Source organism: Lithobates pipiens, unplaced genomic scaffold (genome assembly GCF_037356315.1).
Source record: "Lithobates pipiens isolate NorthernLeopardFrog02 unplaced genomic scaffold, aLitPip1_a1.2 Scaffold_13, whole genome shotgun sequence".
NCBI classification, from domain to species: Eukaryota; Metazoa; Chordata; class Amphibia; order Anura; family Ranidae; genus Lithobates; species Lithobates pipiens.
This window is the reverse complement of record NW_027507718.1, coordinates 345,183,592-345,207,179: the sequence shown is the minus strand read 5'-3', so window position 1 is coordinate 345,207,179 and position 23,588 is coordinate 345,183,592. Positions and strand designations below refer to the sequence as shown.

At 42.2% G+C, this 23,588-nt stretch overlaps 1 protein-coding gene across 1 annotated transcript; it reads right to left on the bottom strand.

The window, feature by feature from the left end:
• Positions 1–10,728: 10,728 nt before the first annotated feature.
• Positions 10,729–21,205, bottom strand: FGB (fibrinogen beta chain). The gene is made up of 9 exons (XM_077477072.1): positions 21,068–21,205; positions 20,918–20,935; positions 18,433–18,645; positions 18,006–18,189; positions 17,668–17,895; positions 15,590–15,703; positions 14,192–14,314; positions 11,907–12,192; positions 10,729–11,465 (listed from the first exon to the last, which is right to left on the bottom strand). Exons 1-9 carry the CDS (start codon positions 21,152–21,154, stop codon positions 11,237–11,239), a joined length of 1,482 nt encoding a protein of 493 aa, XP_077333198.1. The 5' UTR covers positions 21,155–21,205; the 3' UTR covers positions 10,729–11,236.
• Between the last annotated feature and the right edge of the window lie 2,383 nt (positions 21,206–23,588).

Sequence of the window (23,588 nt, the reverse complement as noted above, 5' to 3'; positions counted from 1 at the left end):
ATCGTCTAAAATAGCTAATAGAGTAGGAGATAAGAGGACAGATTGGGGTAAGGCATTCCATAGGATTGGAGAGGCTTTGGAAAAGTCCTGGAGGCGAGCATGAGAGGAACGAAGAGACTAAGTAGGTTGGTATTTAAAGACTAGGCTAGTGATGTAGCTGGAGGCTAAATTGTGGATGGCTTTGTAAGTAGTTGTTAGTATTTTGAATTTCATTAGTTGGGTGAGCGGAAGCAAGTGGAGGGATTGACAGAGAGGGGTAGCAGACACAGAACGATTGGTAAGGTGAATGAGTCTGGCAGCAGCATTCATGATGGATTGAAGAGGTGATAGACTATGTAGCCAAGGTGAAGGGAGTTGCAGTAGTCGAGGCGAGAGATAACCAGAGAGTGAATTAGGAGCTTTGTTGTGTCATTGGTTAGAAAGGGGTGTATTTTGGAGATGTTCCGGAGGTTTAGGCAGCAAGATTTGGACAGTGATTGGACGTGGTGCTTTAAGGAGAGTTCAGAGTCCAGGACTACACCTAGAACCTTGGCACGCAGGGATGGGCTTAGAGTGGTTCCATCGATTTTAACAGAGAGATCAGAGGAAGGGAAAGGGGCATATGGGGGAGAAAAAATTATAAGTTTGGTTTTGGATAGATTGAGTTTGAGGAAGTGCTGTGACATCCAGACTGATATATCTGATAGTAAATTAGTGATACGTGAGGAGACCAAGGTAGTGAGCTGAAGAGTAGAGAAATAGTTTTGGGTGTCATCAACATAGAGGTGGTATTGGAAGCCATGGGAGGCTATCAGCTGACCCAGGGATGATATGTAGATTTAAAATAGGAGAGGTCCAAGAACAGAACCATGGGGGACCCCAACAGATCAAGGAAAAGGAGAGGAGGAAGCAGAGTTGTATGAAACGCTAAAGTTGCAGTTGGATAAGTAGGGAAAGAACCAGCGAAGAGTACAGTCACAGAGTTTTTTGAGGAGGAGGGGTGGTCAATCATATCAAAGGCAGCAAAGAGGTCCTGGAGTAGGAGTACAGTATAGTGTAGATTGGTTTTGTTTGTTAGTAGATCGTTTGTTAGTTTTAGGAGAGCAGTTTCTATGGAGTGTTGAGGACGTAATCTAGACTGAAGGGGATCAAGAAGGCTATTATCAGCAAGGTGGATGCTCAGTCGGTTGTAAATCAGACATTCAAGGTGTTTAGATAAGAAGGGGAGCAAGGATATGGGGCATAGGTTGTTAAGATTGTATGGGTCCAGTGAGGGCTTTTTAAGTATGGGGCTGACAAGTGCATGTTTTAGAGAGTTGGGGAAGATGCCAGAAGTGAGGGAGGGATTGAAGATGTGGGTTAGAGAGTGTAGCATAGAGCCAGAGTATGAACGTAGCATTTGCGAGGGAACAGGAACCAGAAGGCAGGTGGTAAGGTGGACATTAGCAAGTAGTTTAGTAACCTCGTTTATAGTGGTGGGGTTGAAAGAGGGAAGTAATAATGGTACAGGTGGGCATGAAGTGTAAAGCGTGCAGGGTATCTGAACAGTAGAGAACTCCTTGCGAAATGTATCAATCTGCTGTTTGAAGTGATTGGCGATCTCCTGGGCAGTGAGTGAGTTGGCCGGTGGAGGTGGTGGAGGGCGAAGTAGAGAGTTGAAGGTAGAGGAGAGTTGGCGGGGACAGGATGATCAGTTGCTAATGAGAGTGATAAACTAGGTCTGCTTGGCAGGGAGGAGGCTGGAATTGTATTTTTGGAGGGCAGATAATAATATCAGAACAAATGCAAAGAATGAGATCTTAGGTAACCAATGCAATCATGTATGCTCATGGAATAAGTAAACAAATGAAAGATCAAATTCTGGTCACTAAATAGAGATGGTTTGTTATTCTGTTCTCTTGAGGTCTAAATGTCTACATTGTTATTTACCAAAGAGTTCAATGGACTATGCGTAGGCTGAATCTGCTGAAAAGTGTCCTTGAAACAAGATGGTTTATCTGATATGATTGTGTAAGGAACACGGTATAACAACATCTGCACTCAAAAGCAGAGCTGCTATATGAAATTTAAAATTTGGGGGTAATAATAATAATCATTTCAGTGACACTGCTAATGCAGGAAAAATGTTTTCCTTTTAGTGACACCACCAACCCAAAGGCAGTTTTCCTTTCAGTGACACCACTGATACAGGGACATTTTTAGATTCTAGTGATACCATCATTGCGGGGACATTTTTCCTTTCCAATGATACCACCAATGTAGGGGCATTTGTTCTTTTAAATGACACCACTGACTCATGGACATTTTTGCTTTCAGTGACAATAATAATGCAGGGACATTTTCTCATATTCCAATGACACCACTAACTCAGGGACATTTTTTTTTAAGTGACACCTCAGATTCACGGACATTTTTCCTTTGAATTACACCATCTACTCCAGAGCGGGGGGCGCTCTAATACAATAGGTGTCACTGACTAGATCACCAGGGTAAAAAACAGTGGGGGGATTAACTAAAATCGATGCACACAGAATATGGTTCAGCTCCGCATAGTAACCAATCAGCTTATAGGTTTTATTGTCAAAGCTTAATTGAACAAGCTAAATTTAGTAGCTGATTGGTTGCTATGCACAGCATCATTAGATTCCCAATGTTCCAGTTTTAGAAAATCTCCCCCTAGTGCATCTAAATCTGCTAATCCATCTAACACTCCCTTCCCCCCACATTGACAATGCTAATGTCCAAATGTGCCCCCTGTGAGCCTTCATCCAGAGTGGGGGCACTCTAATACAGGAGGTGTGTTACATGCCAAATTACCAAGTGAAAACAGAGGGAAAAAGCCTAGTAAATGAAAATGAATGCAGTCAGCGCATCTAATAAATGGAAATCAATATATTACATTTTTTGGTTTGCGGTTTAATACCATTTTAAATGGTTTTCTCTCATCCCTGTAACAGATACTTCTGCAAGAGAGCCTGTTATTTTGTTATTTAAAAAAAAAAAACGGACTTACTAACTGGATCTCAAGATGAAAATAAAAGAAAGAAAGTCTAAACAAGGAAACAAATGCACCCATCACATCTAAGAATTTGTAAGCTGCATTCGATTAATGCTTTCTTATGGGTTTAATACCACTTTGATACAGATTTTGACTCCTGTTACTGACCATTTCTTTTTAGTACCGCTTTAATACAGATTTTGACTCCTGTTACTGATCATTTCTACCCCTTTCATACCTCATATCACACAATAACACTTCTATAGCAACTTGAAACTTTAATGTGTATCTGTGGTGAAAATGTAAAATCATATATTCCTTTCCACATTATATGTCATTTATCTCTAGCTTACTCTTATTAATCAAAATGATCTTGAAGTTTGCAAACTGACTTGATGAACCCCTCACATTACTTGCTTGAAATCTATGACGTAGTCTCTATGTTCTGTGAGTAGGCACTGTTGTGTCACAGAATTTAACCCCCCTGGCGGTATTCCCGAGTCTGGCTCGGGGTGGAATTTCAGTAGTACCATAAGCGGTAACCCCGAGCCAGACTCGGGATCGCATTGCAGGATACAGAGAGAGTTACTTAGCTTGTCCCCTGGATCCTGCGATGTCCTCCCCACTGTGTGTGCGAGCCGTCCTCCGCTTGATTCACACAGTGTCCGAGTGCCGCTGAGCTCCATTCCCTGCGACGTTGCGACGCATGGGAGCGGAGATCGGCGCCAAATTCAAAAAAGTAAAAACACACAATACACATACAGTACTGTAATATTACAGATTACAGTACTGTATAAAAAAAATTGCACACCCCCCTTTGTCCCTAGTGTTCTGTGCAGTGCCCTGCATGTAGTTTTATTAGAAATACAGTTTTTTCTGCCTGGAATTTGGAGATTGTCCATAGCAACCAAAAAGTGTACCTTTATGTCAAAAGTGGTTATAGACCAGCTAGAAAACAGCGATAATAAATTATAATCACTTGCAGAATTGAGCGATAGCGATTTGTGGGGAAATTCGTCATCAAACATTAAATCTAATGACAGCGACAATTCTGCAACTGAGCAACTTTCAGTGTTTTTGATTTGATTATATTATTGAATATTTTTTATTATTTTTATATTATTATTTGTTATAATTATTTATATTTATTTATTATATTATAATTTATGATTTTGTGTTTCAAACTGCTATCATACCTGTGATGAGTTATTCCTAAGAATTGCAGGCCTACAATATAAAACGCCAATTTCCATGCAAAATAATTGCACCGCTTTCGGCATCTAAAATCAGAAATAATCATACCGCCAGGGAGGTTAAAGAGCCTACCCACGGAGTCAGTAGAGGAATCAGTACTTGCAGACAGCAGGGCACTGCACATGACATGGTGGGCAGAGCACATTATGTGGTAGAAACCAGCAAAAAACTGTATGACCATCTGAGTGTATTATTATTTCAATGGTGTTCCCAAGTTAAAAACTCACAGTAAATATATCACAACATGTTCCAGTACTAGTTTAAGTTAATTATGTTTCATTAAAATTAGTATTCGTTTAAAGTAGTGATTGCCATGAATATAAGAAATTATTGGAACAGATTATGTTTAAAGCTAAGATGGTATCATGGAAAGAGTATAATGGAGAGTGAGCTTCTTCTACATGTAGCTGAATTAATGTCCGGTAACCCTCCGTGTAATGTCCAATTAATTAAAGAGTCAAGCTGTGTCATGTCCAATTAATTAAATGGATCTAAAGCTGAAAATGTCCTTTTGGTAAGGAGTTTGTATTCCTATCAGATTTTCACTGCTGTTCATTGCTTCATTGTTTTGGTTTTGGTGTATAGAGGGGAAATCTTTCAATATTGGAGAGATTTCTTCTCACTTCCTCTTGTCTCTACAGGTCAGGAAGTGAAGGTGAGATGCAGATAGAAAAAAACTGACAAGGATTTCACCATGTTATGATCCACTCAAAATGAAACACAACTTTTGCTTTTAGGTGAACTTTAATATTACCAAGTGTCACCACATTGCCTTCTTTTTGCATGGCAGCTTACACGGTACATACAATTAATATATATTTGTTTTTCTTCTGAGTTTTAACTCCTAACATAGACCATTGGTCTCAAAACTGTGGCCCATGGACCAGATGCAGCCCTTTTCTTGCCGTTATACAGCCCTTAGGGCACTATTCTTGCCCTGATACAAGTCACTATTTCTCCTACTCACATCAACACCAACCTACTAACATTATTCCTCCCATAGACATCAATGATGGGTTGCTATTTCTAATACCAATGACGGGGTACTATTCCTCATCCTTCTGATCATTGGCATTATGCCATTTATTCTACTCCCACTGACCACCAAGTCTGAGGCATTGGTTACTCCTACTGATGGTGTGGCATTTTCCACTCCCATTGGGCACGCTCCTGGCCCCTAAAAACTCAAGGACTGTAAAGTGGCCCTTTTGTTTAGAAAGTTTGGAGACCACTCATAGACCCATAATTTCTCTCTTTTTTATCTCTCTTTTCTATTTCCAATACATGCACTCGTGCAAATTGGAGTTTGTTGATGTGGCATTCCTTGTGAACATTCATTTTAGGTTTTAGGTTCAAGTTTTAGCTTAGAATTTGCTAAGCAGAAACTGCACAAAGGAATATGCACATACAAAGGCTACCAATTGAATGGACATACATATATATATGGCAAAGGTCAAACCCCTCATACAAAAAAAAACACTTGGGGCATATTCCCTCTACCATCCAGGTCCCCCCAAAGTTCTCCCTCCCCACTGCACACCCAGAGAAACCCATCCCACTCTTATTGCCCTGGAGCTACCCCTCCCCAAAAGATGGCCTTCCTCCCCACCCCACTTAAAACTTTGTTCCCGCCTTCAGGGCCAGACTTACCATTGGGCTTGACTGGGCTCAAGCCCATGGGCCCCACCCCATAAGGGGCCCCATCGAGATACATAGCCGAGTGTACATGGCTCGGCTTCGCTCACAGTCACTCCCAGTCCCACCCTATGATGGACATAACACAGGGATTGAGCGTGACTGTGAGCCGAGCCGAGTACACTCGGCTCCGCTCAGGACTGTGAGAGGACCCGAGAGCCACCGAGATGCACAGGACTCTGTATCTGGGCGGTGCCATTTTTAAACTTCAAGACTGCAAGGGCAAGGCTGCAAATGACACTGGACAAGGCTGCAGATGGACACTGATAAGGCTGCATTGATGGGCATTTAAATGTATTTTTTTTTCCTTAAACTTCCCTCCTAAACTTGGGGTGCGTGTTATACGCCGATAAATACGGTAATGTATAGAAGAGGTAGGGCCTGAAAGTGACTCAAGCCCAGGGGCCCCCACCACCCTAAGTCCTGCCCTGCCCGCCTTGATGAAGTAGTTGTCTGGTCTGTATAGGTTCTCTATGTGTAAATATGTTTGGCCTGTAATACAGTAAATATACCCTCACAACTAAGAGCCTAGTGTCCATGTAAGATGTACCTGATGAATTTGCTGAGGTCTAATTGCTTGCCTTCATTTTTCAATAGCTACATAAAGAGAGCAAATAGGACATGTACCATATAATTAAAGTGATTGTAAAGGCTCATTTAAAAAAAAAAAAAAAAAATAAATGAAACAAATCGGTTATACTTACCTCCTATAATTGACAGCCGTGGGAGCCAATGCCACCGCTGCTGTGTCTCAGCCAATCAGGAGTTTCCTGGATTAGACATTTGCGGACATCGCTGGAGAGAGATGGGGCCCAGGTAAGTAATTAGGGGGTGCTGGGGAGGCTGCTACACACAAAAGTTTTTTTATCTTAATGCATAGAATGCATTAAGACAAAAAAACTTCTGTCTTTATAACTCCTTTAAGTTAAAGGATAAGTTTACTTTTGTAAAAAAAAGTAAGAAATGCACATTTTTTTGCAGGTTAATGCAGGTTAAAAATGTGCATTTATTATATTTTTTTACTAGAAGCCTGCAAAGCATTGTACCCGTCGCGTTCAGCAGATCATGAGTGCAATGCCTGAATCCTGCAGACTGTCAGGGTATTTGTTTGCTTGTATCTCATAAGGGCAGGTACACAATGACAGGAGGGATCAATGAACTACCTATAGCGCTCATCAGCACCCTCGTAGTTCATTGAGAATTTCAAGCCATCAGCGGTATTTCTTGGAGTTCTCCCATTCACAGAACTCTGTAAATGAATGAGGTGGGCAGAGACCTGCACAGCTAAAGTTTTAAAAAAAATGCGACAGCGGTTGTGGGGAGAGGATCCCCAGGCTGCTGTCACAATGGGGAATCTGGAGGGTGCAGGGGCATCTGCAACTTATCTTTTAAAGAACTACGTATGTATTAACCCCCCTGACGGTATTCCCGAGTCTGACTCGGGGTGGATTTTTTATACCAAAAGCGGTATCCCCGAGTCAGACTCGGGACAGCGTCGCTGGATCCAGGAGGAGGTTTCCTTACCTTCTCCTTCGAATCCAGCGATGTCTCCCCGCTGTACGAGCGAGCCGTGCCTCGCTCGATCTATCACATCGGCGATCTCCGTGCCCTGCGAGCGTTGCGACGCACGGGCACGGAGATCGGCGCCAAATTCAAAAAGTGAAATAAACAGTATACATACAGTATAATGTAATCTTACAGATTACATTGCTGTATGTAAATATTTCACATCCCCTTTGTCCCTAGTGGTCTGCCCAGTGTCCTGCATGCAGTTTTATATTGTAAAAACTGTTCTTTATGCCTGGAAACTGGAGATTGTCCATAGCAACCAAAACTGTCACTGTACATCAAAAATGATTTTAGACCAGCTAGAAAACAGCGATAATAAATTAGAATGACTCGCAGAATTGAGCGATAGCGATTTGTGGGGAGATCCGTCATCAAATAGTGAAAAGTAATGACAGTGACAATTCTGCAACTCAGCAAATTTCAGTGTTTTTGATTAGATTACATTATTGAATAATTTTTATTATTGTTATATTATTATTTGGTACAATTATTTATAATTATTTATTATATTATAATTTATGATTTAATTTTTCAAACTTTATCATACCTGGGATGTCTGCTAGACTCTGGTTTGGACAGATTTAAGAGAGTTATTCCTAAGAATTGCAGGACTACAATATAAAACGCCAAATTTTCATGCAAAATAATGGTACCGCTTTTAGCACCTAAAATCCGAAATAATGGTACCGCCAGGGAGGTTAATAGAAGCTCAGATGTTACAGAGTAAATGTTCCATATTTTGCTTCTGGAATTGTTAAAATATGGTTAAGACAATTTTAAAATTGCACCTTCACTCATCCTATAGTTGTAACATCTTTGGTTCTTTCTACAGCTATTATATTCTCTAACTGAAAAGATGGACATGGACATCTTTGACTAGCCAAAGAGTATGATTCACAAGAAGCGCAAGGAGCTTTGGTGCTGATGTTGAAAAGCATACTGGAAAGAAGAACATAGCAGAAGTGGTCAGATAATGGTTCAATCTGTCTGCAGGGAGTTACTGTTCCCACAATGTGATCACAACAAAATATATTTGTATACATGTATACATACCTCCCAACTTTTGAACTTTGGAACTAGGGACACTTAAGGGAGGAAGTAATTTGCGGCGCACATAGCGCGCGGTCGAAAATTGTGGGTGTGGCCAAACTCTTAACAGTGAGAGGGGCTTAAAGAATGCGGTGGACAGGAATGGCAGAGGAGAAGGTCTGCAGGGCAGTGTACAAGGGTCAGCAGGGCAGAGAAGAGGCATTATAAGGGCAGAGGACAGAGGATAAGGGGTCAGTAGGGCAATGCAAAGGAGTCAGCAGGACTGGAGACAGGGTCCGTAGGACAGAAGACAAGGGGAGTCAGTAGGGCAAGGTACAGGGGTCAGCAGGACAGAGGAAAGGGTGGTCAGTAGGGCAGGGTAAAGGGCTCAGCAGGACAGAAGACAAGGAGTAAGTATGGTGAAAGACAGGGGGTGAGTAGGGCAGGTACTGGGGTCAGCAGGACAAAATACAGGTGGTCAGTAGAGCAGGGTACATGGGTCAGCAGGACAGGGGACCAGGGGTCAGTAGGGCAAGGTACAGGGGTCAGCAGGATGGAGGACCAGGGGTCAGTAGGGCAGGGTACAGGTTCCAGGACGGAGGACCTGGGGTCAGTAGAGCAGGGTAAAGGGGTCAGGATAGGGGACCTAGGGTCAGCAGAGCAGGGTACGGTCATCAGCAGGACCAGGGGTCAGTAGGGCAAGGAACAGGGGTCAGGATGGAGGATCTGGGGTCAGTAGAGCAGGGTACAGGGGTCAGCAGCACCAGGGGTTAGTAGGGCAGAGTAAAGGGGTCAGGATAGGGGACCTAGGGTCAGCAGAGCAGGGTACAGTGGTCAGCAGGACCAGGGGTCAGTAGGGCAAGGAACAGGGGTCAGGATGGAGGATCTTGGGTCAGTAGAGCAGGGTACAGGGGTCAGCAGGGACCAGGGGTCAGTAGGGCAGGGTACAGGGATCAGGATGGAGGATCTGGGGTCAGTAGAGCAAGATACAGGGGTCAGCAGGACCAAGAGTCAGTAGGGCAGGGTACAGGGTTCAGCAGGACTAGGGGTCAGGATGGAGAACCCGGGGTCAGTAGAGCAGGGTACAGGGGTCAGCAGGACCAGGGGTCAGTGCGGCAGAGTACAGGGGTTTGGACAGAGGATCTGGGGTGTGTACAGCAGGGTACAGGGGTCAGTAGGGCAGGGTACAGGGATCAGGACAGAGGACCTGGGGTCAGTACAGCAGGGTAAAGGGGTCAGCAGGGAAGGGTACAGGGGTCATGACAGATGACCTGGGGTCAGTAAAGCAGGGTACAGGGGTCAGCAGGACCAAGGGTCAGAAGGGCAGGGTACAGAGGTCAGGACAGAGGATCTGGGGTCAGTAGGGCCGGGTACAGGGGGTCAAGTCCCCCCCATTCCTCTTCTTAACCAAACTCTCCCCCCAGTCTATCCCTCTGTATGCTTACACACCTCCCTCCCCCCAATATTTCCCCACTCAATCTTTCTGCCCTTTACATTCCCCAATGATAGCCCCCCTCCCCCCAGTCACATAGGGCCCACATCCTTTAGGTGGACAGCAGGTAGCTGTATCACTGCTCTTGAGCCCAGCGATCAGTGGGCGGAGCATTCTGCCATGTGTCACACAGACCTCAGATTGCGGTTCTGGCAGAGTGGAGTGTGTGCTCCCCGCCTCCTCCTCTGTACAGGAGAAAAAATCGGAGGAGGAAGGGGTGGGGAGCATGCACTCCACTCTGCACTGTGCGTGTGTGTCAGAGAGGTAGGCGGGGAGAGATTACAGCTGGCGGCTGTGATACACAATGTACGGCGCGTGGAGACCTAGACACCCTGCACAGGCGACCCCGGGCTCAGCCCTGATTCATTGGGGCTCTGGGACAAGGACCAATTTCCGGGATGGTCCTGGCCAATCAGGGATGGTTGGGAGTTATGTACTGTATATGCTTACAAAAGTGAAGTAGCAACTCTCTGCCAAGCCTTATATGTTAATTTTCAAAACTACTTTGAGAAACTATAGTTGGGAGGCGGATTGCTGTTTTTAGGAAACAGATCATTATCCCAGAACTTATAAAAAATAAAACACCAAATAATGTATATGTATGCAATGAGCACAAAAAGACTTATCTCAAATATTTTTGAGATACATGCATTTGCAAATAGCTGACTTTCATTAAAAATGTTTTATTTTATTTTTAAACAAACTTAACGGATTCAGAGAATTCTTCAGTGGTTTTATTGTCATGAAGTTCATTATCAACAACAACTTGACAGTATGTTTTAAAAAGTTTAGTCGCAATGATGGATTTAAGATAGAGGATGTTATTTAATTTTGACTGAACACTCAGAGACAGATTAACAGCGACTAGTAAAAAGTGGAGCAGCCGTGGGCACCAACTAGCCAGGTTTCACCTCTCAGTTGAAGCAATGACTGGTCATTATAGATGATTACTCCAAGATTGCACAGCTTTCTTCACTACACTTTTTTCAATTGTCCCTATACCATTGCACTTTCATAAATATATATCATGGTGACTTGCTATGCATGTCTCTTGGAGTTAACTGCCTTGTCTTGTGTTCACTTTATGTTTCCAATGCAATGCTGTGTATATTATTATCAACAATATAAGCCACTTGAAGTTGATTCATGTGTTTTTGAAGCCCATTGGTATTGCTTAGGCTAATGGTTTGCTGGTTGGGCACAGCTCTATTTCTTCTCACTTATGGAGTGAAGAATGGTCTGATCTTTATGCTCATCTTCTTCATTGAGTACCAAGAACCCTTCCAGTTCATCCATACCACACCATCATCTGTTCCATGCCTTGTCATATCAAATGTGTAATGACCAAGCCAGTAATATCTGCCATTGGGGTTAGCGGAGTGGCATCTATTGTACCACCATCCACCACCATCTTCTTTAGAGCACTGTTTGTTTGGATCTGCAATCAACCTACAGATAAAACAAATAGTATAGATTACTACCAGATAAATTAAACGATCTGCGCAATATTTAAAGATATTTGAGGTGTCACAGAGGCTAATACTGTTTATCATTTCGGCCTTGCAATATTTTTGGTTGCTAGTTTTTTTTCACATCATTGGTTCTCTATGTAGTGCTGTTCTATTTCAATGTCAAATCCCCCAAAAAATAATGTAATATTTATTTTCGCCTGTCCCGACTGGTCCTAGAGTGTATAAGGTTCTGCTTCTATTTGGGTGCTAGAGGAACAAAATTGTAAGCTCAAGGTAAAAGCTAATATGATTGGTCCAACGTAGTCTGAAGAGCAACGCATTACATCTCTATATCTCAATGCATTACATCTCTATATCTCTCTTTGAGCTATATAAATATACACAAATTGTAAAAGAAAAAGGTGAACTTCATACGTACCATCCATCGTTGTCTCTGTCGTATGTGCTGAAGTACATGCCATTGTGTATTGTCATGGTTCTGTTTTCTCCTTTCAGTTGTGATGCCCCTTCTAGAAGTGCATTGCCTGCGTTTCCTTTGTAGCCACTGACAGACAGCTGATATTTATTTGCCTCATTTTGTACAGTAAAAGCGGTGTACTGAGCAGATACTTTTTGGCCATTCCAGTCTTCCATTTCAATCAAAGCTTCAGTGGGTCCCAGATTTGTAAGCTGGCTAATCTTGTCATTACCCACCCAGAATTCACCTAAGAAAGCAATAAAGGCTTAGTATGATTATAAAAACTTCCCTATGCAGCGTTCTGGTGTAGCTTAAAAAAACAAACGTAACCTTAAAGTAGTTTAGACATATTTGTCACTCATAGCTCTGAAAAGTTCTATAGGCTCTCACTTCGGCCAATCACAGCCAGTGAGGCAGGAGCGGGGGCTGGGGCTAACCCACGCTCTCTGTGTCTGGACACAGAAAGCTGGCTTGGGAACAAGCATGCACAAGTGACCCAACAGCAAGTGGCTTGCTAGGGGGGCACTCAGCAAGGGGAGAGGCCCAGAGCATGGATGGGGGACCTGAGAAGAGCAGGTATGACTTTTTTCAAAATTTCCTTTACAATCACTTTAACCCCCCTGGCAGTATTCCTGTGTCTGGCTCGGGATGGAGATTTTCTACCAAAAGCGGTTACCCCAAGCCAAACTCAGGACCGCATCGCTGAATGCAGGAGGAGGTTTACTTACCTTCTCCCTTGGATCCAGCGATGTCCCCCTGCTGTACGAACGGCTCGTCCTCCAATCGACTCATCATGGAGCCGATCTCCGTTCCCTGCAAGGGTTGCAACGCATGGGGACGGAGAATGGCGCCAAATTCAAAAAGTGAAATACACAGTATACATACAGTATAATGTAATCTTACAGATTACATTGCTGTATGTAATTATTTCACATCCCTTTTGTCCCTAGTGGTCTGCCCAGTGTCCTGCATACAGTTTTATATTATAAAAACTGTTCTTTATGCCTGGAAACTGGAGATTGTCCATAGCAACCAAAACCATCCATTTACATCAAAAATGATAATAAATTAGAATCACTCGCAGAATTGAGCGATAGCAATTTGTGGGGAGATCCGTCATCAAATACTGAAAAGTAATGACAGTGACAATTCTGCAACTGAGCAAATTTCAGTGTGTTTGATTTGATTACATTATTGAATAATTTTTATTATTGTTATATTATTATTTGGTATAATTATTTATAGTTATTATTATACTATATTATAATTTATGATTTCATTTTTCAAACTTTATCATACCCAGGATGTCTGCTAGACTCTGGTTTTGACAGATTTAACTGAGTTATTCCTAAGAATTACAGGACTACAATATAAAATGCCAAATTTCCATGCAAAATAATTGTACCGCTTTCAGCACCTAAAATCTGAAATAATCATACCACCAGGGAGGTTAAGGGAACCAATCAGTGGCGGATGGTGCTGTATATGTCGGGGGGTGGTAAACAAGACATCGCCATGCCCCCCGTCGCTTGGTCAGCCCCGCCCTTACCTCCTGAACCTTCCTGCGTCTCTGGCTTCTCGGGTCTCATCGCTTCCCTCCTCCTTCCCTCCGTGCAGCGGCCAATAGGATCGCTTCTCCTCTCGGGAAGAGAATCAGAAAGACAATAGCGAATATTAATTCGCCATTGTCACACAATTGGGTGGGTTCAGGGCGCAGTGCTCTACACCCCCGAGCCCACCCCTTTTTGAAGTCATTTAGAGCCTCTGGCTCTAATCACATGTTCTAAGAAAAAAAAACCTTATTGGAATCAATGTGTACGGCACCCTGCATGTAGATTAGGGGCCGGGCGCATGGATTGAGGGGCGGCATCCCTGTGCCCTTAATGGACGGATCGCCACTGCTAATGATGCATTTAGTAAGATGTTAAAGTGCATGGCTTTCTAGGTTTGCTCTGCCACAATTGGCCATCATTGGCATATATGCCCATATTTGGACCTATATTAAGCACTTATTTGGGCAGTAGTCCAAATATTCTAATTACATCACAGGTAGAATGCAAAATATCAAAATTTTCACAAAATGTTGTGTTTATCAAATCCACTTGTTCGTTTGCAATTCCCAGTTTGGGCAGATTGACTTACTCATCCCATGTGGTGTGTATTTAGAATAAAACAGATACCTCCAGTTTTCTCCTCTGTAACATATACTATTGGAAAAACCTGAAATGTATATAAATGAAGCATACCTGGCATGTCACAGATTCCTTTGCCGCCATCACGAGCAATATTTCCAAATCCATTCTTGTAGGAATCCCATGTTCTACCAAAGCCAACACTGCCATCTTGTCTGTTCTGGATCAGAGTCCATCCTGAGAGATTGTGTAAAATAAAAGATATTGAGTATACAGTATATGAAACACTTCTGTCTTTTCTACATGCCTCCAAAAGTCTTAATCCACAAAACATGTGCAGAGATATACAAGCAGCAGGTTAAAACTGATATTAGACAGCAGTCGGACATAAGCAAGCAATCCAATTGACTTAGTTAACCCATGCATTGTCTATACATCGCAAGATAACTAGTTCGGTTGTCTTCCCTCCTTGCCCAGCAGCATATACTCACCTTCTCCTCACTCCCTTAGTTCTTTATTCAGCCACTTCGAAGGAAGAGACAACACCTTATGTAGGTTCAAGATGTAATTAAGAGATTATATAGGGCTGAGGAAGTGGATGGAGAGTGTGCTGCTAGGAAAGGGCAAATTTATAGTGTGCCAAAACCCCAAAGTTAAATGTAATACATGCATGCCTCCCTTCCACTAAAACTTTTGATGTCCTCTTTTTTTAAAGCGAGTCTTTTATTGTGTCTAATTTTATCTAGCGATTCTTCCAGGAAAAAAACGGCATCAGTACTTTCTTTTGTAGGCATGAGTGTCTCACTGCAGAAGGGGTGTTGTTGCCCTCTGTAGAACTCCTGAGAAGAACTACAGGCTGAGATGCTGACACAGGGGGGTTGATTTACTAAAGGCAAATATACTGTGCACTCTGTAAGTGCAGTTGCTATAGGACTTAGTAAATGAGGTAAAGCTTCACTTTGCAAAGAATACCCAATCACGTGCAAGGGATATTTAAAAAAAACAGCATTTTTGCTTGCACATGATTGGATGATGGAAGTCAGCAGAGCATCTGCTCATTTACTAATCTCTGGAGCAACTGCACTTACAGAGTGCAACTGCACTTTACAAAGTGCACAGTCTAATTGCTGTTAGTAAATCAACCCATCAGTGCACTGGCATGCCCAGCTTGTGTCTCAACCAAGGAGACCTGCCTACTCATCACAGATTAGATGCAGGCCCTTGATGCATCATGGGATATATGGATCCATGGTATCTGAGAAGTGCTGTGCAATCGTAGCTATGGCATGTGCACACATATCAGAACCTGCACGCCACAGCTCCTGACATCATGCTTTGCTAACTCTGTAGTAGTGCATAATAATTTTTAGTGAAAGGCTTTACACGTACTTTAAAATAATATGTTTGTTTTCTTTGTGATCTGTTGTAGCTATATGTGCATATTAACCATCTACAAACGTTCTATTAAATATGTCCTATTACAATACAACCAATGCACTTTCAGCTTCTTACCTCCATCTTGTGTGGTCATGTCACAATAAACCTTGAATGGTCGGAAGAATCCATCTGGTTGAATGAGGTACATCTCTGATGCCTCTCCACCCTTCCTGTAGATTTCTTCGCACTCTGCAATAATACATGTACATTTAATTTGCTATTGACAGCAGAACAGCAAAGGAAGATGATTATTTACTTAAAGGGCAACTGTTATTTTATTATTGTGGAGCAGATGGGCAATACCACATGTAGTTTTTTTTTTTTAGTATTATGCTAGGATAAACAATTAGTACCATTGAGTTTCTATTGCAGCCAGTCAATTTACAGGGCTGTACTGCCAACGACATAGTACTAATTTGTTATATCTGTTTGATACGTTCAAAAAAATAAAACAGTGTCAGTAATTCAGAGCTGTCCTGTATCTTCTCCACATGTCCTATGTTATCTCCGAGAGCCCTCCTAGTTATCTTGGACTACAGAAAAAAAATAGTCTTTGTATTGTGGAGAGCTGAAACTAGGCATGGTTTAGTGGTTTAGCAACACTGGGCAAAACTAACAACACTGAGTCCACAAAAAAAGCAGTGTGTTGTCAGTCTAAAACAGGACTTCAGTTTTCTTTCCTGCAACCCTAATTGCTCGGTATCCCCATCAACACAGTCATTGCTAAATGGGGGAATGGCTCCCACAGTGGTATAGTGTTCTGCTGGTGGGGAGGGGGTCAGGGGCATTGGGAGAGGGTGGCTAGGGGGGCGAAGCTCCACATGTGATCCTGAAAACCCCAGAGTCTCAGGCATGCAGCTTCATTGTTAGCCCCGGGCGGCGAGCACCGGGACCGGTCTGATCCCAAGCGCCGCCGAGTGTGGCCGAGTGCAGCCGAGTGCCATATCAGGTCCTGCCTTCTGGAGCCCTGCAACGCCTATGATGGACGTCCCACTGGTCCATTGCGGGGACCACGGGATGTGTGACGTCCATCATAGGACGTGCCACTGGTCCATTGCCGGGACCATGGGATGTGTGACGTTCATCATAGGTGCTGCAGGCTCCAGAAGGTGGGAATTACAATGCTCCTCCCTGCTCGGCGCTCTCCTCTCCTCCTCGACTCCTCCTCTGATGACTGACTGACTGACTGCCTGCCTGGCTGCTGTGTCACCGCACACCCCGGCTAAGCTGAGGGAGGTCAGGCAGTGTATGTAAATGTCCGTTTATGTGGGTCAGGCAGGTCATTGCAGGTAGGTCAGTGTAGGTAGGTCAGTACTGCCAGTGTATGTAGGTCAGTGTATGTAGGTCACTACCGTCAATGTATGTAGGTCAGTGTAGGTAGGTCAGTGTATGTAGGTCGGTATTGGTAAGTCCGTGTAGGTAGGTCAGTGTATGTAGGTCACTACCGACAGTGTATGTAGGTCAGGTAGGTAACGGCACATGCAAAAAAAAAGCCTGCGTCATGTAGACCAACTCCCACCCCCCGCCTTGGACTTCGGGCTGAAGCCCATGGTCCTTTTGCCACCTAACAACGCCCCTGAGGTTGGCGCATGGAGCCTTCCCAGTCGGCAGAACACAATGGGCTTGATTTACTAAAACTGCCCAGCTGCACCAGATTTTGTATTCCAGTTTTAACAAATCAACCCTAATGATTACTGCTGGCAGCTATAGCCTCTAGCAGTAACCACATGCCAAAAATCTGACAGGTTGGTGGTAGTGAAGTTGATCGATGCATACACATGGATTGAATCTTGGCTGGTCCCTGCTCTGCTGAACCGGCAGAGATTCAATTCATGTATGGCCGGCTGAGTAGGAGCTGAGTGCATGTCTGGCAAACCAAAAGGCATCTTTAACACTAAACATGGGAAAATGTGTATGTATTGCAGACATGTATTGCAAATATTATTTTTTTGCCTTCGTATATGCTTTAACAGCATATTAGTACGTGTATGACTTGCAGTAATGCTTTAATTTCTTTAGGAAAAAAATAACTGGCTATAAAATCTAAAACTTAAAAAAAAATCTAATGCTGTTACTTCTACATTCTCCTCACTGATCTGGCTAGATTGTCTTCAGTAGCATAACATTACATGAAGGAATAGGATGAAGAGTACCTTTGCCAGATACCACTGGAATATTGCATGATGAAACACATGGAGACTTGCAGTTCTCCACCTGGGTGGATATGGTGGCTTCCAGTTTTTGAATTTTGGACCGAAGGTTTTCCAACACCTGGCGGAGGATACGGAGGTTGGATGGGATGTTGTTGTCCAGATTTTCTTTGATATAGGTATACTGCTCCTCCAGACTTTCACTGTATTCATTTACAACATTCTGATTATCTGATAAAGAAAGATGTCACAGGTAAACTATCACACATAGCCATAGTGATCATGATAAATTTCCAAGGTAATTACAAAAAAATGCCAACACAAACTCAAATGTTAGTTACCTTGATTTTGCTGCCGTCTTTCCTTCACTTTGTCTCCAAGCAGGGAAGCATACTTGTAGATATTCGTTGATGAGTGTGAAAGTGACTCTACTCTGGGACGTACTAAATTCAGGCCATCTTTCACAGTCTTCTCTTGTTTAACAAGTGTTTTTCTCAGTTCACAACCAGTTGGACATAATTCTCCCTATATAACAATGATGTAAGCAACAGAATATTAAATATAAAGGAAAAGTTGCCAAAACACCTAAATACAGGCTGTCCCAGGGTGTCTCACTCTGTAGAACGTTTGCTTTGTTATCAGACATAGCCATAGACAGTTCTCAACTTAAAGATAAAGATTGTTTTCTCTTTCAGGATCCTATAACTCTTTGTTGTTAATCTTTACATTTCCTTGTAAATATATCGCTGAAGCTTAATATATTCTTACCAATTCTTCATATGCATGTTTACAGCCTCCTTCATCAGGATATACGACGGCTTCCTTCTTCTGACCTTTTGCTGGAGGCTTGGTGGGACGTGCTCTGTAACCACCTCCACCTCCACTTACAGGAGGTGGAGGGGGTCTTCGGGTGGGACTTGGTTTTTGCCCAGGTTGAAGTGGGCGATGTCCTCTGGCATCAACTCCTGATTCTGACGTCACCTAAAATGTGCAAATATATATTCATTAAATCCATTCAATTCTAAAATCCTTCTAAACTTTGCTGCCACCCCCTCACACAATTTAGAATTTGCACTGTGCTTGAAACTGTATTTAATGTATTTACCTTTTCTAGGCTTATTTAAAAAAAAATCAGTGATGAGCAGCATTGTTTTCATCACCTTTCCTAATTGAGAGCCCAATTCTCCATGCACTTTTTTTTTTAGTCAAGGACTTCCAACAAACTTGACTATGACTCAAACAATAAATCATCTCCTAAAGAGAAACTTCACCCTTTTCAAAAAAAATTACAACACAGGCCTCTTAAAGACAGCCATACATGGAAAGAAATCTGGTCAGATCAGCAGGGACTGGCTCAATTTCAATCCATGTATCATGGGCACCCTGGTTGTATACAAGTTGATCCATCGATTGACTTGTGTACAACCAGCCTGTTTGGCTTTTCCTGAATGATTAGTGCCACCGACTATAACTGGCAACACTAATCATTGTGTTCTGCTGGCAGGGAAGGTTCCCTGGCAGCCTGGGGTGTACCTAGAGCATTTGGCTCCCAGGGTGGATCCTATATCTGCCTCCCCCCAAGTTAAAATGCAAAAAGACCCCACTGTGTCCCCTGCACACCTCTGCATCCCTCAATATCTCTTTGTCACTGCTGTGTACCCCCTCTCCTCAACTGCACCTCTGGACCCCTTTACATTACACAGCACACTGCATCTCTGGACCCCTTTGCAATACACAGCACCCTGCACCTCTGGACCCGTTTACATTACACAGCACCCTGCACCTCAGGACCCCTTTACATTACACAGCACCCTGCACCTCTGGACCCCTTTACACAGCACCCTGCACCTCTGGTCCCCTTTACACAGCACCCTGCACCTCTGGACCCCTTTACATTACACAGAACCCTGCACCCCTGGACCCCTTTACACAGCACCCTGCACCTCTGGACCCCTTTGCATTACACTGCACCCTGCACCTCTGGACCCTTTTACATTACACAGTACCTGCATCTCTGAACCTATTTAAATTACACAGCACCCTGCACCTCTGGACCCCTTTACATTACACACTACCCTGCACCTCTGGACCCCTTTACACAGCACTCTGCACCTCTGAACCCCTTTACATAGCATCCTGCACCTCAGGACCCCTTCACACAGCACCCTGCACCTCTGGACCCCTTCACACAGTTCTATGTGGGCAAACAGCTACCAATCTGGAACCCAAAAATGACAGTTAAAGAATAAAATTTGAATTAGTATATTAATGGTGTGGATACACAAATGGGCTTTAATTAGGCATTGCAAGTTAAATGATGATGATCATCACAGTAACTATTCAGATTGCACCTTTTCTGCACCTTTATGTTGATTATTTGTTGATTGATTGCTACAGGTCAGTGGCATTGCACCTATCGTATTTCCACTTACACTGGGGTTGATTTACTAAAACTGGAGAATATAAAATTTGTCCATGGTAGCCAATCAGCTTTCAGGTTTTATTGTCAAAGCTTAATTGAACAAGCTGAAGTTAGAAGCGGATTGGCTACTATGCACCAGATTTTGCACTCTCCAGTTTTAGTAAACCAACTCCACTGTGCACTAGGTGCCTTTAAAGGGCAGATTTTCCCAAGCTATATTATATATAGAACTAAAACTACAGCGCTTACTTTAACTGCAACCCACCCCATAGTATACTTGCAATTAAAACTTTTGTGCAATATGAAAATATTCTTCAAATAAATTTGGATCAAATTCACTAATTTCCTTAAAGAATGTTGCTGTCATATTGTTAATGTGTTACATAGATGTTATAATTAGAGATAAATGTAAGTACATTGTATGGTGGGGAGGGGGGTGTTGCACTTAAAATAAGTGCAGTATATGAATTGTTTTGGAACTGCCAGGTGTCAGGGGATCAAGGACAATATACATTGTATTTCCTAAGTGCAGTATATGTTTATGCTATTTAAATTAGCTGATGTTGCTGACTATTTGACTACAGCTGCTAGATTGGTATAACTAATTACTGTATATTCAGGTTTGGTTCATATCATGTAACTTAAGTTGATTTACTAAAATCGTAAATTTAATTGTTCTTCCATAATTTCAAGAAATAATTCTTTTCTTGACTATTTTTACTGAACACAAGCTAGGGTTAAAATTACTTTTTTAATCAAATGACAGTCTATATTTATAATTCGGATAAGAAAACAAAAGCATTAACAGTAAAACAATGCTTGCATAATTACCGTTTTCGCTGGGGTTTCCTGCAAGAAAACAAATAAAAAAAAGAAGAATTAAATGATAAACCATTAGATATTGTTTTGGATTATAATAATGATCATTATCAAACATTATCTATAACATATATACACGAAATGTTATCATTATACAATTACCCCATCTTCCTCATCATAATCGCTAGCGCACCACACTGCAGAGGTGCAGAGGACTAGTAACACGACCACCCTCATTAATTTAGCCATGCTTAGTTGTAATAGTCACTTAGAATCTGAACTTTTCCTCTTATAGCTCAATAGCCATATCATGTGATGTCTGTCTGTTTTCTGATAGGATGACCATTGCACAAAAATCTGTTAATAGATAATCTGTTCTCTTGCCCTGTTTACTGGAATTCTGAAGTTAGAAGCGGAGGTGGATTGAGCCAATGGAACTGAATCATTGCTTAAGAAAAAGTTTATGGACATTATGTTCTGAAACATGAAAGAGTCAAATAATATCTTTTCAAGATGGAGACACTACTTGGTTCACACTACTGTGACCTGATAGTCGCACGACATGCGGTGCGACTTTTATCAGGCGACTTCCTGGCAATTTGCTGCCGACTTGAGTACTGCTTTGATGAGACTTGATGTAACATTAGAAGCGACTATTGGAATGCCTAGGTAATCTTCTTGTAATGTTGGATCATAATCACATTAAAGCGAGAGTAAACCCACTGACTTTTTTTTTTCTACACCTGTAAGAGAAAAGGCATAATGAGCTAGTATGCACCGCATACTAGCTCATTATGAAATACTTACTTTGGAGCGAGGCGCCAGCATCTCACTCAGTCCACGCCAAGGGAGCTGACATGTTCCCTCGGCGTGTCTTCCGTTCATCACAGCTCCGGCGCTGTGAGTGGTCAGAGCCGCAACGTCGTCACTCCCCAGCGGGGTCTGGCGTCTGCCAGACTTTCAGCTGAGAATCCCCGGTGCGCATGAGCCTCTGAAGTCAGCGGCTCATTGCGAGGGGAATATCTCCTAAACCATACAGGTTTAGGAGATATTATTTTTACCTACAGGTAAGCCTTATTATAGGCTTACCTGTAGGTCAAAGTTAAAAATTTGGCTATACAACCGCTTTAACCTCCCTGGTGGTATGATTATTTCAGATTTTAGGTGCTGAAAACGGTACAATTATTTTGCATAGAAATTTGGCGTTTTATATTGTAAGCCTGTAATTCTTAGGAATAACTCACTTAAATCTGTCCAAACAAGAGTCTAATAGACATCCCAGGTATGATAAAATTTGAAATATAAAATCATAAATGATAATATAATATAATATATATATATATATATATATATATATATATATATATATATATATATATATATATATAAAATAAAATAAATAACTATAAATAATTCTAAAAAATAATAATATGATAATAATAAAAATTATTCTATAATGTAATCAAATCAAAAACACTGAAATATGCTGAGTTGCAGAATTGTCGCTGTCATTACTTTTAGTGTTTGATGATGAATTTCCCCACAAATTACTATCGCTCAATTCTGCGAGTGATTCTAATTTATTATCGCTGTTTTCTAGTTGGTCAATAACCACTTTTGATGTAAGCGGACACTTTTTGGTTGCTATGGACAATCTCCAGTTTCCAGGCATAAAGAACAGTATTTATAATATAAAATTGCATGCAGGACACTGGACAAACCACTAGGGGCAAAGGGGATGTGTAATTATTTGATACAGTACTGTAATCTGTAAGATTACAGTATACTGTATCTATACTGTGTATTTAACTTTTTGAATTTTGCGCCGAACTCCGTCCCTGTGCGTCGCAACACTCGAAGGGAACGGAGCCCGGCGATGTGACAGATCGAGAGGAGGACGGCTCACTGATCAAAGCAGGAGGACATCGCTGGATCCAGGGGACAAGGTAAGTAAACCCCTCTATGGATCCAGCGATGCGATCCCGAGTCTGGCTCGGGGATACCGCTTATGGTATTTAAATCTTACCCCACGCCAGACTCGGGAATACCGCCAGGGAGGTTAATATAGATTAGGATCCGACTTAGAGGTGACTTCCATTAAAGTCTATGGGCACAAGTCAGATAGAAGTCAACTTTTTTTGTCAAAGCTTAAAGGGTAACTCCACTTTCGTGGGGAAAAAAATAGTAAATAAAGAAAAAACAATAGGGCCTTTACAATTGTGACACAAATCATATTCTAATTGTATGTTATTAAAAATGACCTTTCCTTTTCAATCTGCAGCCACTGTAATTCTCTGAAAATGCAATGCAATATGGCTACTTGGAGGTGTTCTGTACACAGAATGTGCACAGAATGCCCCTTAGAAACATAATTTCCTGCTTGTGTGATTGGCTCACTGATTTTCCCAGAAGTCTGCACTAAGATGCAAGTATGATTTCCGGCATCCCCTGCAACAAAAATGTAATTTTTGGTAAGATACTTCCAATAGGAACACGTCTAAAGGGATGCAGACCCTTCAGCTTTTCTCATTGGAGCTGCCACAGCTGTTTGATAATTATGAAACCACTACCATTAGATTCACTTTCCCACATGGACACAGAGAATCACACAGTGATTTCCTCAGAAAAATAAAAGGTAGGAATCTGCAACAAATGTTGTTATAATCCCTGCAATGTACATAGA